The sequence below is a fragment of the Dermacentor variabilis genome, chromosome 2, assembly GCF_050947875.1.
Source record: "Dermacentor variabilis isolate Ectoservices chromosome 2, ASM5094787v1, whole genome shotgun sequence".
NCBI classification, from domain to species: domain Eukaryota; kingdom Metazoa; phylum Arthropoda; class Arachnida; order Ixodida; family Ixodidae; genus Dermacentor; species Dermacentor variabilis.
The window spans coordinates 171,935,077-171,953,652 of record NC_134569.1 but is presented as its reverse complement, the minus strand read 5'-3'; the positions used below and the strand labels follow the sequence as shown (position 1 = coordinate 171,953,652).

General features: G+C 46.6%; 1 protein-coding gene across 5 annotated transcripts in view; it reads right to left on the bottom strand.

Moving 5' to 3' along the window:
• Positions 1–18,576, bottom strand: part of LOC142572949 (activating molecule in BECN1-regulated autophagy protein 1A-like) — a 120,037-nt gene that overhangs the window by 64,387 nt on the left and 37,074 nt on the right. For 3 of the 5 annotated variants that reach the window (XR_012826175.1, XM_075682415.1, XM_075682416.1), the window contains exon 7: positions 6,333–6,476. The exons of the other annotated variants lie outside the window; for them this stretch is intronic. Coding sequence is in view for 2 of the 3 variants with exons in the window: in XM_075682415.1 (XP_075538530.1) it covers positions 6,333–6,476 (144 nt within the window). In the remaining variant the exon portion in view is untranslated. The remainder of the gene's footprint in view (positions 1–6,332; positions 6,477–18,576) is intronic. 5 annotated transcript variants of the gene reach the window in all.

Sequence of the window (18,576 nt, the reverse complement as noted above, 5' to 3'; positions counted from 1 at the left end):
AATCTACTGCATGTTCAAAGCATGGGCAGGCTGAGACGGCGTGGCGTCATGTAAGCTGTCTTCTCGCGCGTTTAGTATAAGAGGCTGCGCAATCTCGAGTTTCAGTAACCTGCTGGTGTGAGAGGCAAACGAAGCATTGGCTCCCCGCTGCTGGAGCTTTTTAAGATAGCGACATCTCACTGCGGGCGACACTATCAGCGGCGCAGGCAGAGTGCATGCGAAAGTGTGGCAGGCTTCAGTTAATTCGTACCGCCGACCTGAAGATATTGTCAACGAGGCATAAGACCGGTATCATTCGTCACCGACTCCCAATTTCATCAAAAGCAATTGTTTTCTCATTCAAATTTACTTTTCTCAATTGCCCGATAATTAATATAATTTCGCGGCCCCTTTCCGTGCAAGAAGAATCAATCGGTGACTGTACTTATTTGCATAAAAGGTTCAATTTCAATACAATGAAATTTTGATATAACGAAGCAAATTGCCAATTTTACCAACTTCGTTAATCGAGGTTTAACTGTAGTACTAAAGTGTCGTCTTTAATCTGCTGTTTAAAAGCTGCTGAAATGCAGATTTTTTCCCGCTATCCTTACCATTTAGGTACATTTTTGTTATGTACATGAACTGATGTGCCAATATGGTAAATAAAGCAATCTAAAAAAAAATCTTAAATATTCCGGTATCACAACAATCACGCTGTCCTTCAGCTGGTTTTCTTTTTCTCTCGGCCACATTTTCTGAAGATACAAGCTTATCTTTCAGTGTCATGGATCATCATCTCAGCTTGAATGCAGAGACTCCTATATCAAAATATTTTAATAAAGGGAAAATGAGACATCTGCCCGAATGTAGCTAAGTGCTACAAAGGAAACCCATACGGGTTCCTTGAAAGAAAAGCTGTGCAGTTGAAGAAAAATTCGTCCTGGTCCATGTCTCGAACCCGGGATCACCGCCTTTCCGGGGCAGCCGCTCTAACATCTGAGCTAACTAGGTGGCTAGCAGATGGCAGGTGAAGTCGAATTTATCAACAACACAGAAGGAAAGGCAAGAGTTTGATGTAATAGTTTTGCGGAAACCTGCAAGCTACATTTGGGTGGATGTCTCATTTTCCCTTTATTAATTACTTCTCTCCACCTTGCGGGTTTCCGCACAACTATTACATTAAAATATTTTGAACAGAGCTTAGAAATGAATTTAAATGACAAAATTTGCCATCTATTTGCACAACACAAACCAAAGTTTATCTTCACAAAAGACATGTTGGCAAACTGGAAAACCGCATCTTACAAAAACGTATGGAAATTTAGGGAAGTTTTTTATCCGAGTTAGGGGAAAACTGGCTTCAGAGGTTGGCAGCCCCCACTAGAAGGTCGGCAATGAATAATTCATGGCAATGTAGCCAGCGGGTTTCATGCCATTGTGCAGGCTGCAGTAGAATTGCTTCTCATCCTCAACTCCTTTTGTCGTGTTTGTGATATTGCAGGTGGCTTGCATTAAATCAAAATGAAACCACTGCTCGTTGAAACCGGTGCAGGTGAACCTGTGCTACCTATCAATGCAATCATGGATGGGAACTATACAGTTCTGAAAGCCCGTGGTCAATGTGTCATCATAAAAAACGGTAAGCACATAAATAAAAGGGCATCAGGCATTGCTTCTGTTCTTTTGTGGTTCTTGCTGGCAAATATGGTGTCGTGGACTTCGCCGCTTTATTTTAGTTGGGTTCTAGACCCTCCTGTCCCCTCTTGCATTGCACATTTGTGGCGCTCCGCACTCTGCATGTTCCAAAGGTATTTCTAATTAACTGGCGCGTGGCCAAATGTCCGAATTAACCAGAGTTTGATGCCATGAATTAATGTCTACACTTGCTGAGACCAGAGGACAAGTCCAAATTATCCAATTTCCCGGATTAACAATGACAAAATGAACAAGATTTTACTTTAATAAAGATGTCCGCAAAAAAAAAAATTTCAATGAATTTGTCAGCAGCATTGTAGCACTGCTCACCAAGCCTCATGAATGCAATCGTCGCGACAAGAACAGCACCCCGCAATGAAAAAACTGCCCCGCGACTTCTGCAGCGCTACCGCCCGCATGCACGGAGAACATGCAACACCAACGAGGAATCTGCCTTGTGAGTGTTTGCCGAGAAGAGGCGGCTGGCTGAAAAGCTGGCTCACAGCTTCAGCAAGTTTGAGGTCACTGTCGTCGCTGCTAGGCCGCCGTGGCATCAAACGAAAATAACATGTTTGTCGCGCAAAGTAAATAAATACTGCATGTTTTTTCCCCTTTCATTGCACTCTCTTTTGAGTTCCGTTTTTGACAGGTAAGTGGAAGATCTCATGCAATTTCAGTTAAGGGGAAACACAGGTTTTGGAGACCAGAACAATTGTAAAAGAAATCAATATTTTGAAAACGGCATTTCTACCACTTCGTCAGATTTTGCGCATCTTAAATTAATATTTTAGCCGTAATATAAATTTTTGTCACCAGTGTGGGCTAAATATAAGCCAACGTTTCCGTAAAAAAGCACTTTTTCCACGGCGCGTGACAGCCCCACAGTCGTTCAGTCGCATCTACCCGTATATCATTTGAAAGAGCAGTCTCTTGTCTTCATTTTCCCACCACCACTGGCTCCGTCTGCACATTGGCAGTGAAGAAATTCCACCTCAAAAAGAAGACCCAATGCGTGCTGCAATTCGTCGACAAAGGCACGTGACTCTCAGCTAGCCACACCATTGGCTAGACTGGTGTCGTCTGCATCACTCCCCGGCCGCTCTGCACCCGCCGTGCGTGCCAACAAGGTCTCCCACGCTGACAGCGATGCCGACTTGGACTCCGAAGTTCGCTATGAAGTTAAAATTTAGAAAAAAAAAAGAAAAGAAACAGTCTGTGTACAACGTCGAGAAGCGACACTCCGCCGCGCCGCTTCCCGATGATATCGATAAGGCGTATTTATAGTCCGGCGTCATTGGCAGAAGGGCGAGTGTCACTAGACGCGGTGCGCGTGGGAGTCCGTTGGCCGCGTCTAGTTACGCTGGCTACATCAGTGTGTCGAACCATCGGTCTAACGATAGACGCTGTTGTTCTCGCCAACATGACGTAACGTGTGTGCAGGCTCACGCTACACGGACTATATTTAGCCTGCCTGCTCCCGCAGTCGAGCGACAGCAGAGATCGCGATCATAGAGTTTCATACAATAATTACTAGAGGGAACTCTGGCACTGGTGTCTACGGGAGCTGCAATGAGAGCGGTTGTACTAGCATGGGAATTATGGGAAGTACATGGATTTGCCCAAACTTCGTCCTTTTGGCTTCAAACGGCTTTGTGACTTTGTAAACTTGTCATTTTCAACAATGTACTGAGTAATAAATCATTAAATAAACATTAAAATTGTCTGCCGACAGGATTCGAGCACAGGAACTCTAGCACAGAAGCCCGATATTGAAAACAAACATTAAGCCACGAACGCATGTATCGACAAGCAAATGAAATGCCCTTATAAGTTTATCCCGGGCATGCCAGTGCCTTGAGACACTTGGCGCATTTCGATTTGGCCACCTGAACAAGCTCAATCATTGCAATTAACAGCAATTGTGCGTGTTTGCGGCATCTTCTGCACTTCTATAAGCATAAATTGCACTGAAATTTACGACAATAAGGTTTATATAGCGTAATATACAAAGCCACAAGAACGTCTCAATCCACAAGCACGAAGATCAGACAAATCCATGTACTTCTTATCATTCCCATGGTGGTACAATGACTCCAGTGCCAGAGTTCCCTGTAGTAATTATTGTATGAAACTCTATGATCTTGATGGCGTTAGGCCTAGTCCCCTGAAGCGCTGCTGACAACAGCCGCGTTTCATCGACGTTTCGGCATGACGAAACTATTCTGTAGCCGGAATTTTTGCGTCGTATTGACAGTGAAGTTAAAGGAAAACTAAGCATTAGCGCCAACTCCTGCTACAGACTGAAAATCAAAACTGCTAGATCGCGTTGACGACACTGCTGCCGGGACAAACGAGACGCTGGGTACGTCTGCTGAGCATGCATCTACCGAAAACTTGCAGTGGGTGCTCAGAAGGCATCACCGTAGCGACACTAGACAGACAGACTACATTCCTGGAGGCTACTAATGCAATAGCACTTGTATACATACAAATATTTTGTGGTGTTCTGTTATAAAAATAAGCGCATTTTGTTTTTCAAGTTTTCTCAGAATCTCATCTTTGGCGTTTTTTAAACTTGCCGAAGCGCTATCTCAGTCTTCAGGGCACACAGAACCATAATTTTAACAGCGGCATGTAGCTACATGTGTGTACTACACAATGCTAGGAGATATTTTAATTTTGCTTTTGTAAATTTTAAAATCTGACTATAAATGGACCACATAATTGCCATGTCTGGAGATCAAACTTTCAATTGCTGTAGAATTGGTAATACCTGCAATATAAAAAAAGTTGTCCTACAGTTGTGCTGCTTACACTTTGTAGTATCCAGCCATATGTCTTTATAAACATTCTGGCTGGTACTCTTCTTACAATTGTTCAGATAAACAATGGGTGATTAATTTTAATGATATATGGAACCACTCAGTCAATTTAAAAGGTAACTATATCTTTGAAATCGGCATGAAAAACTGTCTGGGTGACAATTTTTACTAAATTTAGCCCAAAAATAAAAAAGATGTTTTTAAACCCTTCTTCCCCCCTGAACCCTTTGATAGTTGATTTTGTTCACCATATGCGACTGCCCAGGGTCGATTTTTTTATTGCAGATTCCAATTCTTCTTAGGGAGTTATTTCGAAAAAAAATTTCCCGTAATTTTTCTAGGGTGACCGTAAAGTTAGAAAAAAAATCTTTTGTATTGGTATATATGTACTCTTCATTCATGAATAACAACAATGAAAAAGGAAATAAACTTATAAGATTTGAAAATTTGATACATTGTTATAGTTCAAGGCTTTGAAAATGCGCACACGAGAATATTTCGCAAGACTCAAATGTTCCTGCTCTTACACTAATATGTACATCCATAGCGTAATCGAACTGCGTAAGTGCGCGCACTCAAGTAAACTGTGCGGTTGTGTGCCTGTCAAAAAAACAAAACGTGTGACAAACTTCCACTAATCTTCATATTATCGCCAACCAGAGGCAATTAGTTTTTGCGTAAGTTTTCGCGAGTCTCCCCCCCCGCCCCCCAAAAGGCAATGGAAACACATGCACGGCGGCATCCTTCCTATGCACACCCCTGTGATCACTAAGCGAGCGAGAAATGATAGCCATCAGTTTTGCAAGCGCAAGAAGCTGACACTGCCCACGGATCAAAATCCAAACCGCCCCCCACACACGCCTGCACCAATGAGCGAGCGATACTACATAGACGTGCAGGAGCAAACTAGCGCTATAACAAACCATGCAACGAAAACCGAGAGAGGGAGGCGCTCGAAAAAAATTTCCTGTATTCCCACATAGTGACAGCACATGACAGAAAAAGTTAAAAAATTGGCACACTTTTTAAAAGTACAGAGGGCGCCGTAAATATATGGCATCAACCATTTTGGACTTCGTTCGCGGCGCCGTATATTTAAGTCACTGATCCTCAAAGGGTTAAACAGTACTCCCGTTTAGTACGTACTTTATCCGAGCTCCAGCCAACTACGTTTAATGAGGTTTCACTGTAATATATTGGCAAAGGTGACAAAATAAATGAAAATATAGTATCTACAGACCACATAAAACAAAAATACAGTTTTGCCCGAAAGACAGAACATTGACAGTGACAGCAATGCATTACATAAAGACCAGTAAACTTAAGGGCAGTGTGCATTGTCATGAAAATTTGTAATAACAAAAGAAAGGCAGGGTGTCACGCATCCACAGACACCCATGAACAGAGTTCAATCGATAAAACATAGGCACTTGTGGTCATAACTCTGGCATGACGAGGAGCCCCGGCAGTTGGGAGTGCGCGTGCTTGTCTCAAAGCAAACGCTCCTTGCTGCTGCTCCCCCGAGTATTTGAACTGTGCCGCGCCTCCACAACTCTGCATGACATGTGACCTCCAAATGGGTGCGCAGGAAGACGGCGTGTATCAAGCACCACTCTTCTTGGCTTGCCCTTGCATGCTTGTCCTGGCACCTGCAGCAGATCATGTGGCCTCCAACGAACCACGTATGGGGGCCCCACATGCGCCATACAGCACCCAGGATGGCACGGAGGCAGTGGCGGCGTGAACATGTTTTCAGTGTCCATGTTAAAATTGCTAGCATTGCTATAAAACCAAAGCGCAAAGCCTTCTGATTTGGCCCACTCTGGAACTCGCCTGCTGCGCCTCCCGTTGGCTGAGCTGGTTCAGGCGCTGAAGGTTGTAGGAGTAGTTGGTGACTTCGCGAGCGTAGCTGCGTGCATCCTGTAGTGCTTCCTCTGGCTCCAGTACAGGCGACACCAGCTGCTGGTAGCCCGACAGCTGAACAAGGGGGACACACACAAAACGGGCAGCGCACCGATCATGTGGGGGCAATTTTCAACTCGCATCATAAACAAGTGTCAACTATCGGCTAAGCAAAAGCAATTGGACGATATGTAAAGGCGGCGTATGCAGGACCAAAGCATGCACGTTCAAGCATGCTTCAACTAAATTTAAACCACACCGGAGCCTTCTAACACCCACTTGAAAATTTAACTGAACTTAATATTTACCTTCGATCTACACTCTTCTGGGTATAGTTTTCTTACAGTGTGGCAACTATCAGCTTTGTTGTGGACATTTCTATTTCACAGAGGCATGAATTTCTATCCTTTCCATATGCAGCACTTCTACGTTGAAGTGTTACAGAAGTTTGACCAGCAGTGAATGCTACCGAAAATCAGTGCGCCTTAATGACTCGACAGTTACTTCTAATATGCTCTTAAAGGGCCTCTCACCAGGTCTGGCCATGTTGAGCTGACAAGCGCCGTGCAAACAATGCGCGCTAACGATTGTGTCTGCTAAGTATTACATCGTTATGCACCCCGGAAAGAGCTTAAATTTCAAACAGAACTCCATTTGCCCTTCTCCTCGTGAGCGCCGCGCTCCCAGCCAGAGGGACAACGTACACGTGCTAGTGCGCCTACCTGCATGTTTGTGCTGCAACGTGACTCGTGGTGACACGTGACTTCTACCATTGCTCAAGGCAACATCTGTTATTCATGTAATATATTGCTTAGACAAATTAAAGCTTAGAGAAATAGTAAAATACACAGACCGAACGTCTGCGCTTTTTGATTTACTTTGCACTGCAGAAAGAGAGAGATGTAGTTCCCTTTCGTTTGCTTGTTCCCCCATGTCATGCAGTCCCGCACGCAGACACCGAAACTATGTAATTTTCTACCATTTTCCAGCGTGGGATCATGCTCTGTGATCCGCTTGTGTCTGCCTCAGTATTCGTGTAGCACTGACATATCCCGCTAGTCAAGTGTCCTTGTGCACAGCACGCAAAATTGTGCGCTGCACGAAACGAGACAAACAAAACAGCCCACGCGTGACGACATCAGCGGAAATTTGCCGTGCCGGAAAAAAAAAAAAAAAAGAGAAAAAAAAATGAAGGCAGGACCTGTGACATATGCATCACGCAATCCTAGAGGTTCGATATGGGAGAACGCATGGAAGGAATTTCGCTTGCGGAGGCTAGAGGGGGCACGTGGAGAGAGTGCCCCTTTTGGCAGTGGCACTAGCCTCCTGAAATCATGGGTTCGTGGCACAGAAACATTTCTATCTCAGCTATTAATGAACCAATTTGAAAAGTACTTGCGGCTGAACGCTCCTTATAGGGCATGTAACAATTTCCAGCGTATAACCAAAGTTTGCTATGGGGCCATGAGGAAAACTGGTGTTTTTGTAGGCTACGCCAGACTTTTTTTTTTTCGGAAGGAACTACTGCACTCAAAAGTTTATGTAATACTTAAACAAAAGGCAAAATGAGTGCACTTTTCACGTATAAAATTTTTATTAATGAGATGTAACAATATAAATTGCCAAAATCAAGATTGTAGGATAAAATTGAACAAAGTTTGTAAAGACACACTTGTATCTACTGAGAAAAAAATTATGAGATATACAGAATGTACTGCCGTCTAATTGACACTGTCTCTGAAGAAATCAAAAATTTTCATTGAACAGGTATCACACTACAAAAATTAAAGTGCAAGCACTACAGTTTGGCATGCCAGGCTGCGGCCGTTGATGTTCCGTGCAGGCTTGCGTCGTCGTCGGTCCAACAAAAGGGTAGCACGCTCAGACTCGCTAGATGCTCGATCCATGGATACAATCAGCCACAAATGCAGTGGAATTGCGAGATCTGCAATTTTTCAAAGCGCGCACGCTGCTCCCGGAGGCGGCCATTTTTGCTTTCTGCTTTGTCGAACGGCAAACTTTGGAGTGTGTTCAAAAATTAACGCCTGGTAGAGAAAAAGTGAACTGCTTAGAAAACAAAAATATAGTTCTTCTCCTTCACGCCCTATGGCGCAGAGTGTCCGTGAATGACGTGGAAAGTCTCGAAAGCTGCATTTGAGATCATCTATAGAGGATGGCCATTTTTGCTTTCTACTTTGAAGCGCATTCAAAAATCACTGCCTGGGGGAAGAAGGCGAACTGCTTAGGAAACAAAGAAACAGTTCTCTACCTTCACGTATGATAGTGCAGTGCCTCCGTGAGCGGTGCAGAAAATCTCGAAACCGGTGTTTCAAACCATTGTTAGAGGGGTAATGATGCCCAATGGGCGCAGTACGGAAACAGTTAAAGGAGGTGCCCAGTTAATACTTGTGGGGATGCGCGACTCTCACGCGTCCCCCGATACATTGCTTTCCCGCATAGCTCCCGTTTCCTGTAATCCGGCTTCGCCGCATGGCCTGGGGCCTGAGGCGGTAGGTGTGGTTGAAGTGCAGTACGAGAGATGGCGCAAGTGTTGCGCTGCTAACACTGCCTCACTGCAGGGTTACTTGGGCACAGAAAGGAGAAGGCGCTTTCTCTTTGGCTTGGAGTCGGCCGGCAAGTGGCGCGGACATCCTGCGCGTACGCTGACCCATGCTTCTACGAGACCGTCTTGCGAGGCCTCGTTCGAACGCACCACCGTTCACGTGACCATACGCGCAAACACCCAGGCGTTGGTGTCCAGCATGGGGCGAACATATTTGCTCGTTATCAGGTCACGGTGAGTCGGACTTCTTAGATTTGTCGCGCTTGTTTTGTGGATAGCAACTCGGCTAGCAGGCATTGATCTATGAAAGGTGCAATAAATGCCCTTGTGATTGTTTGCACTACTGTGTTGTCGTTCCTCTGTCCCAAGAGCACGGGTGAGAAACCCACATACTCCACCACTAATAACAGCTGAGGTACAGCATAAAGAAGTGTAAACAATTTGGTGTGCTGTGTGAGCATGTGTGCCTACTTTATGCTTCATATCAGCCTCCAAATCCATTCTTTTCGAAATGAAGCTGCAGGAACATTTCTTTCACATTGGCTAGTTATTGCTAGTTTGGTGTTTTCTTTATGAGTGGCCAATGCTGGAGAATAGCGAGAACAAGGAGTGTGGGAACACCGAATAGTAAATTTCAAATCGAATATCGAATTGAATTCAATAGGGGGCCATAATGTACCTTGTGGCAAACTACAGTAGAACCCCGCTGTTACGTTCCTCACTGCTGCGTTTTCCCGGCTGCTACGTCGTTTTCATCCGGTCCCGGCATAGCTTCCATAGGATTCAATGTATAAGGAACCCCGCTGTTACGTCGTAGCTGTGAAAACGTTCCCGCATGATACGTCGCAACTTAGCACCCCAAACCCGCATGGGCTGAAGTAGGCAACGCGCTCCAACCGCCATTTTGGCTTTTGACGAGTTTTGGCTGGGCTTGGCCGGGCTTGGCTATGGAACTGGCTGCAAAAAGCCGCACGCCAGTTCGAGAGGCCGCACTAAGTGGCCATTCGTGAAAAATGCTCTCACTATCATCACTGTGATTAGAGTCACCGCATGGTTGTTGGACGGGTCGACTCACGGAGGAAGGAAACTCGGGAGAGGCCCTTACGTCACTCTTTGTGAAGCAAATGTGAAACCGGAAGTTGGCGTTGCTCGTGGCGTTGCTCCGCCTACCGGGACAGCTCTCCTCTCTTGTTTACATTTCTCCCACGCCGCGCCGCGCGCAACCGGGCTGCTCGGACGCGCGCGCTCCGCAGCAATACTAAAGTGTACTAGACCGTACTAGACGTTACTAGACCCAATATTCTAGTACACTTTAGCAATACTAAACAGTCGTTAGCAGGTTAGCATGATTACGCCAAAGAGGGCAAAATTTCCCGCGGATATTCCTTCGTCCGTTGCCATTGCCGTGGCGCGGTGACGACGAGGAGCACGAGCCGCATGATGCCGGGCAGTGGCCAAATCCTAGCTTTGGAGAAGCCGTCGCGGCTCTAGACTTCCTCTGTCGGTACGTCGCACCTCACAGCGACGCTGACAGCAATGCGGCCTTCCAGGCTATTGAGAAACGTGTGGCGATTTCTACCGAGCGAAAGAAACGGCAAGCCATCATTCTAGGCTTTTTTAAGTCCTAAGCGCACTCTGTGGAAATAAATTGTCTATAGTTGAAGCTGCCCTTTTTTTCATTCATTTTCGGAGCTTTCCTCACTGTTGCGTTTTCCCGGCTGTTACGTTTTTTTCCCCCGGTCCGGTGAAAAACGTATGAACGGGGTTCCACTGTACTGCTGTTAAAAAAGCTTTCTTTTCCAGTTTTTCTCCAGAAAACTGAATGGTTTGCCCATCTTTACCACCGGGTCGGTATTGTGGGTGATCACCCACTCGTTAAGGCCAATGTATGGGCCAGATTGAAGCATGGACTGCGCATAACGTGACTCGACATCACTGCTCCACATGTAGCCATCAATGGCGTAGTGCAGGTTGACTGCGGTCGGCACTGTAATAATAATATTTGGGGTTTTACGTGCCAAAACCACTTTCTGATTATGAGGCACGCCGTAGTGGAGGACTCCGGAAATTTTGACCACCTGGGGTTCTTTAACGTGCACCTAAATCTAAGCACACGGGTGTTTTCGCATTTCGCCCCCATCGAAATGCGGCCGCCGTGGCCGGGATTCGATCCCGCGACCTCGTGCTCAGCAGCCCAACACCATAGCGACTGAGCAACCACGATGGGTTGCGGTCGGCACTGTCGGTAAAGAGCAGGTGCCCTTTCACTGTTGTGTTCGAGATCGCTTGCTACTTGCCAAATGTATTGAACTTGGGAGGTCCACAGCAATTCCTGCGACACCCACTGCCCCTACCATATCTACCTGCCATGCGTGGAAATGCGGCTGCAGCTAGACAGCCAGCCAGCAGTGACCAGCCTGATGAAATTTTCCCGCCTGCCAGGTGAGCCCAAAGCTAGTCTCGTCAGAGGCTGCTTGAGGCTACGAGAAAAGACCGACGTGTGCCTCTGAACGACTTACGGGACGAGAGGCAGCCGTACAGTGTGTTGCCAAGATGACAGCTGTGAACAATGTTGGTGCCATCTCGTACACTTGTATTCACTGCCAAACTAGTTTGTCTGCTGTCCAAGTGTCAAACTGCCACTGATTAGATCTGCGCTGACTCAGCACCAAACTAAGTTCACTCACTAAGACCCGACAAAGCACTAACTGGGCACTAGTTGGTCGGCATGCCCACTGGTTCCAGTCTTCATGATCATGGCGCTCCTGGTCCGTAGAATCGTCAATATCGTCGAGTGCGCAAGCTTATACTTGCAAAAGTCTTGCAGTCTTGCAAAAGTTGCAGCATTGTTTCAAGAGAGACAATTTTGTGCTTTGTCAGCACCATCTTCTGGAAACTTGGCTGTCCGCTGCTTCAGAGTTGCTTTTGTCGTACATTTCCGCCAGGGTTGCCAGGTCTTCGGGAGAAAAAGTAGCCACAAAATTCTGAAATGTACCGTACTTACTCGAATATAACACAACCATGATTGTAACATGAGGGTCAACTTTTCAGAATAAAACTGCAAATGTAACGCGAGAAGAACAGAAAAAGAAATGGTAGCTTTATTCAAGTATACCAATTCGGAAATAAGTTCTCTTCACTTGTCATCGGCGTCTGAGAAGGAGACAGAGCTTTCCTTGGGTGGTATTCTCGCGCGATCACTTCGCGAGATAGTTTCACTATCGCAAAGATTTGCACGACTAGGCATTGTAAGCGTCTCTGACAAGTGTTTCTGGCACTGTACCAAGCTGATTATTAGTGTCAAGAACACTGTTGGCCATACACTTCGAGGTACAAAATTGTGAATTTTGCAGTTATTCAAATGTAATGCGAGGGCCAAGTTCAAGCAACGAAAATCATGAAAAAAAAAACTCGCGTTGCAATCGAGTAAATATGGTAGCCGAAAACACTGCCAACTGTGGCAAAAGCTTAATTTGGTAGCCAAAATAGTAGCTGCGGTGCGACAAACCAAAAATTGTTCATTTTTGATGTGAAAAGAAAGAATAAAAGGTGAAAAACACCAGTAGTTTTCTGCTGCACTCAGGGCAAATAAAAATTCCACAGGATCTACCTCACAACGAATGTTGATGGTAATGCATTTATCATTGAATCAATATAGTAAAACAACATATCGGCACCATTATCGGCACAGCGCAGTCGAGACGGGCAGTGCGCTGACGAACATTGAAGTCGTCAAGATAGTTCGGCCCCACGAGGCTAGTAATGAAAGTGACATCGACGACGACATTGAAAATGAGGTACAATCGCAGCCTGCTGATGTAGCTATGGGCCTTGCCCTCACGCAGCGGTTTTTCACTGCAGAGAACAACACAGACGAAGCACCCAGACACATGTACAATCTCCAGAACTTATTTCATGCAGCAAGATTCTCCAAGCAGGACCACATGGCAATTACCATTTCCTTTGTCATAAACAGTAAACTTTCAAATTAATAAAGATGTCCAATTTCGTTCTTTGTGGGTAACTTGCAGTTCGTTTAATTCTAAGTTTTTCATAGTCCCCATGAACTTTGTAATAATGGGAGTCGACTGTTACTGTTTTAGATAACTGCAGTGCGCACAACAATGTGTCGGGGCTGACAAACACAGCTGCATTTTTTGCCCACGAACACGACAGCTTCCTTGCAGTCTTTGGATCAGGGAATTATTCAGTATGTGAAGAGCCGATACAGAAGACAAGTGCTTGAGTGCATATAGCTCTGTATGGAGGCAGGGAAAAACTATGATGTAACTCTCCTCAGTGCAGTGCACATGGTGACGCATGTGCGGAGCCGCATGCCACCCACAGTGATTGTGAACTGCCTCCGAAACAGCAGCATTGCCCATGGTGCTGATGCCTGGGAAGCCGGGGATGCGGATGTCTACGAAAACAGTGAAGAAGACAGTCACTTTGACAGACTCCTATGACTATATACGACTGATATGACTAGTCGCCAACTGATTTTTCGGACTCCAAAAAATCGGACATGCTCAATTATTCAGTCTGCTTCGCAGCAGCGCCCATTCTCCCCATAGACTATAATGTATAACAACTGCCGAAAGTTCGGACACCTTGCAACCTCTCGTCTGATTTTTCGGACACTCCTTGAGCCAACTCGATCGAGAGCACCATGCACCGACTCTGACCGGTGCATGGTTCGACTTGCTGAACGGCATTTTTGTTTTGAACGGAGCCTCCTTCCTGCCCCACGAAGTGGTGCTACTGCAAATCCCCACTCATCATCATCGTTTCTGCCTGGTTCGTAGCTACAGCAGTTCCGGTCTCAGCTTAGTAAGCCATGTCAAGACAATCCAGCAGCTGATTTGTTTCTACGTTCGTGTACGACGCTGCAAGTAGGCCACGTTTTTCGTTTGTGCGACTGGTGTCGGCATGACGGCGTGGTGGTGTTTGCTTTGTGTGCTGTGTCGAGGTTGCGGTGATCCAACGCAGCATACGGAAACATAGCGTCAAGTGTCTAATGGTGCCGACAGTGCCCGGGCAGACTATGCTGCGGAATGCCGGCAAGCAGGTGCTGGGAGGCCTAAGATTTGTCGCCTTCCGTTGTGCTCCCTACTGTTCTGCCGAGACCTGCGCAGTGGTTGCATTGCGATTCCGAACACCGTCTCATTTGAAAGTTTCACAGGTGCTGTACTGACATGCGCAGAACTGGACGACAGCGAGATCATTCGTCAGGTTTCTGCTGCACCGCCAGACGATGACGCCGAGTTGGAACATGACGCACCATGTGCTGCGCTGCTGTCGCATGTGGAGCGTGTACAAGCAGTGACTGTGCTTCCAGCCGCCTACAGTGACCGTACGACCCTGTCCGAGATTCAGGCTTATCTGACTGCGCGTAAACGGAACAACGTGCAACGGCACATTCACGATGTTTTCAAGACTGCTGCCGAGCTCGAATAAGTGCGTGGAAATTAAGGATTTCTTTTTCTTTTCTTAATCTACTTTTTTGGACACCTGTTTATTCGGACATTTCCACAGTACCCGTGAGGTCCGAATAAACAGTCGGTGACTGTATAGCATGACTATATGCTCGTGTTTGTGATGTTTGTGATGGTCGTTGCATCGTCATTCCAGCTTTGTAATCCGTCTCTCACTTCCGATTCTCCCGCCATCTGCGCTCGAGCCAGGTGACGCATCAGACGATCCCAGCATCTCGGAAGCAGAGCACCAAGTGGTGGTGGTTGCATATATTCTAACAGCGATCGAAAAGCAAGTCCCCAACGAGCATGATTTCCAAGCGCTGGACAGCAACGTGCCGGCTCCTTGTTCCTTCCAAAGTCCCTACCGGACTTTCACAGCCCTTCTCGTCACTACCAGGCCACTTAATCAAACACCGTGGTGTGCTCTGTCCTGGTGCACATAGTGTCCGAGTATGACAATGTGGCATCGAATTCAACAATCATGGCGTTATCATGGCGTCATCAAGGCAAGAAGCTGCACCACAGCACTCATCCAAATGGGTATACAGTTAAACCTGGATATAACGAAGTTGACAAAAGCTCGCAATTTTTCATTACATGCAGGTTTTCGTTACATGCAGGTTTCGCGCGAAGGCTCGTACGAATGATGCAGAAACGAAACCAAATAGCTCAATATATCCGTGAAGGTGAACTCACCCTTCAAGCATTTATTTTACACCAAAAAACTGCGTAATTTCCGCTTGCTTCTTCGGCACTAGTGAAGGCCCAACATGCCGCTCCAAAGAAGCTAAATCGTGTAGAGCTCCTTCATCGTCGAGCGAGCCGACGAAACGGCACATAACGTCCATTGCGTCCATCACCTCCTTTGCAGTAGGCACGTCACACGGATCTGCCTCACAAGCACCATCATCACCGCCATCGGGATTTTGCACGCTTTCAGCTACTGCTGCATCAGACATTTCTTCTGTAGCCACGGCGGCGTTGTCGGCAAACAAAAAGTCAGTCAGTTCAACGTCGTCGGGTAGACCACCGTTAGTACATAGCTCGTTCCACGCTCCTCCTCCTCTTCGGCACCAGCCCGTGCGTTTTTGGCTATTCCGGCCTTTAAAAAGCAATTCGCGATAACTTCTGCCCTGAACTCTTGCCAGGAGGCAGCAAGCATCTCGACTGCTTGATAAATGTCGATCTTCATCTCCCGTTACAGACGGATGTCGAGAAGTATCTTCAGGATTAGTCGGCGCCGGTAACAGCATTTAAAACTGTTAATGACCCCTTTGTCCAGGGGCTGTATTAGGGACGTGCAGTTGGCTGGGAAGTAATGCAGTTCGATGTTCGACAGCTGCAGGCCTTCGACGTGGTGCGCCGAGCAATTGTCCAGCAGTAGGCAAACTTGACGGCCTTGCCGCTTGACGTCCTGGTTAAATTCCTTTAACCACTCATAAAATATTGGCAGAGTCATCCACGCTTTGGAATTCGCCACATACTTCACGGGCATACGCTTCGTTCCCTTAAAACACCTGGGACGGGCACTTTTGCCGACAACTAGCGGGACTCACTTGTCTGTGCCGTCGAGTTTGGCACACAGCAGAATCGTTATGCGGAGCTTGCTCTGCTTTCCGCCGCGGCAGTCATCGCCTTTTAACGCTAGCGTGCGGCCCGGAAGCATCTGATAAAATAGAGCTGTCTCGTCAGCATTGTAGACATCAGCCGCCTCGAAGCGACTCAGGATTCCAGGCAGCTTGTCAGCCACCCACGAAGCAGCAGCATCGCTGTCTGCGGAGGCAGATTCACCGCTGATTACTCTTCCAACGACACTATGCCGGCTCTTAAATCCCTGCAGCCACCCGTTGCTTGCCTTGAAATCATCATGGCCCAAGATACACGCAAAATCCTTTGCCTTCTGTTGTAAGATCGCGCCACTTATGGGCACATTTCTGGCTCTCGTGTCCAAAAACCACGTGAACACTGCCTTGTCCACATCAGTGTATGTGGACAGCTTCAGTCTCTTTTTCTTCGAGCTTGTTCCCGACTCCACTGCGTTTCTGATGCTGTGTTCCGCACTCAAAATCGTTGATAGTGTGCTCGCTGGAATGCTGAAACGGGTGGCAACGTCCTTCTTCTCGCCCGCGGAGACTGCATTTACAATTGCGAGTGTCTTCAAAAGACAGAACTCTTCATTTTCTGGCAATAGAACTCATCACGACCAACCGACGACGTAGTTAGAAGCGGAGACGCACGACTACACGCCGACAGGCAGGCCTAGCACCTCCAAAACAAGTCGGACAAACCAGTACCAGAGCGCAGTTGACACACGCACACGTGCAGAACGCAGGACAACACTCAAAATGGCGAATGCAACGCATCCATAGAGAAAGAAAAAAAAGTGCCGCATGTCGTTCGTCATTGTCCCCCCCCCTCTCCCTTCCCGCGCCCTGGCAATGAAAGAACCGGCTATCAGCGTTGCTTTTCAAGTGAATTGTTACACATAAGTGTGTCTAAGCCGTTGAAACAAATGAAAATCAGAAAATAAGAATGCTTGTCCTCAAATCCATACGAAACAAAATATATCTGAAAGAGAAATCATCTGCCGATACCAATGCCACCTGGTGTCACGCTAGACAAGCAAAGCCTGAAAAGACTGCTACGTTAGGCACGGAGCGGCGCTAGTTGCCGCCATCATCATCATCATTGCTAACTTTGCTCGGTCGCGGCAATCCCTGGCGTTCGCGTCGCTGCTGGCTCCTTACAATATTAATATTCAATAATCTAGAGCATTTCTTCGGCCGAATTTTCCTTAAAAGTGCAAAAAGTAATGACTGATCAGCTTTGGGAGTTCGTTACATCAAGGCTAACCGCCGCAACGCGTTAGTTACATCAAGGTCGAAAATACATGGGCTTCAATGGGGGCAGCGTTGGGGAATTCAAAAACTCCGTTAAATCCAGGAATTCGTTACATATAGGTTCGTTACATCCAGGTTTAACTGTAAAAAGATATGGGCTTCAGGCTGTGCTGCAGTATCGCCAGCAGGTCACCCGCTTGTGTCCTCCAAATGACACCATGTGCTGGCGTCAGTGAGCATTTACTTTCTGTTTTCCTTACCCATCTCACACCTCTATGCCGCTCGTTCACATCAATTAGATCCTTCTTAGAAACCATGCAATCATCGTTAAAGTCGTCGTCTTAGTGCTGCCGTGATACGCACACGTAGTTCTGTTAATTCTAGTTCACTGTACTCACGTCACACACACAAATACTCGATTCACACAAACCCATTTTGTCATGTTGGTAACATTTTGCAGAACCACAAACAATGCTACATAACCTGCTGCCTGCAAACTGCTTCACATAACATCAATTCCCACAGTGCATGAGATCTGCTCGATTTTTCTCTCTCTCTCTCTCTCTCTGCTCTGGACGCATGTGGAGGTCGACCGCGGGCAACATGGACATGAAGCAGCTGGCGCCATCTTGTGGTGCGCTGCACGACTCTCTAGGCTCTCTGTGGTTCTTGCACGAGTGGAACACGCTGTGCAGTAATGGTGGCAGATATGAACTTAAGTAAGCAAACTTTTCGCCCCATCTCAGCATCATTCATTCAAAGGGAAATTAGCAATGCAAATGTCAAGCTCAGTTTGCATGGAAAACGCCACCCAGAAGGCAAAATTTTGATTGTTTCATTTGACACTCGGTTGTAACATGCCGTTTTTACCTTTTTCTCATAGCCCTAATGCATAAGTTGATACACTTAAGTTGATTCATCATTATGTATAGTATTGTTATAAGTAGACTGCAATGCACTGCAGAAATTTGCAACTTTAGCGACTAACATTAGAAGCGATCTATGCTGTATGATTGTCTTACAGCGCAGCTCTTAGGCACCCGATCCTGCAGCGAGCATCGGCGTCCTTGAAACCGAGCAAATGACCACAGCAAAGGATGAAAGAGCCAACGCGGATCGCGGATGAAAGACGGCGACAGCAAAGAGAGCACAAGGAGGAAAGTGGAGGAGGAGGGTATGGCAAAAGCATGATAAGCGTATTGATGCACAAGACAGGCTTTGCGGCAACGATGGCTACAAGATGCCGCAAGAGTAGCATGCGTCGTCTGTTCACCAATGATGCCACCAATACCACA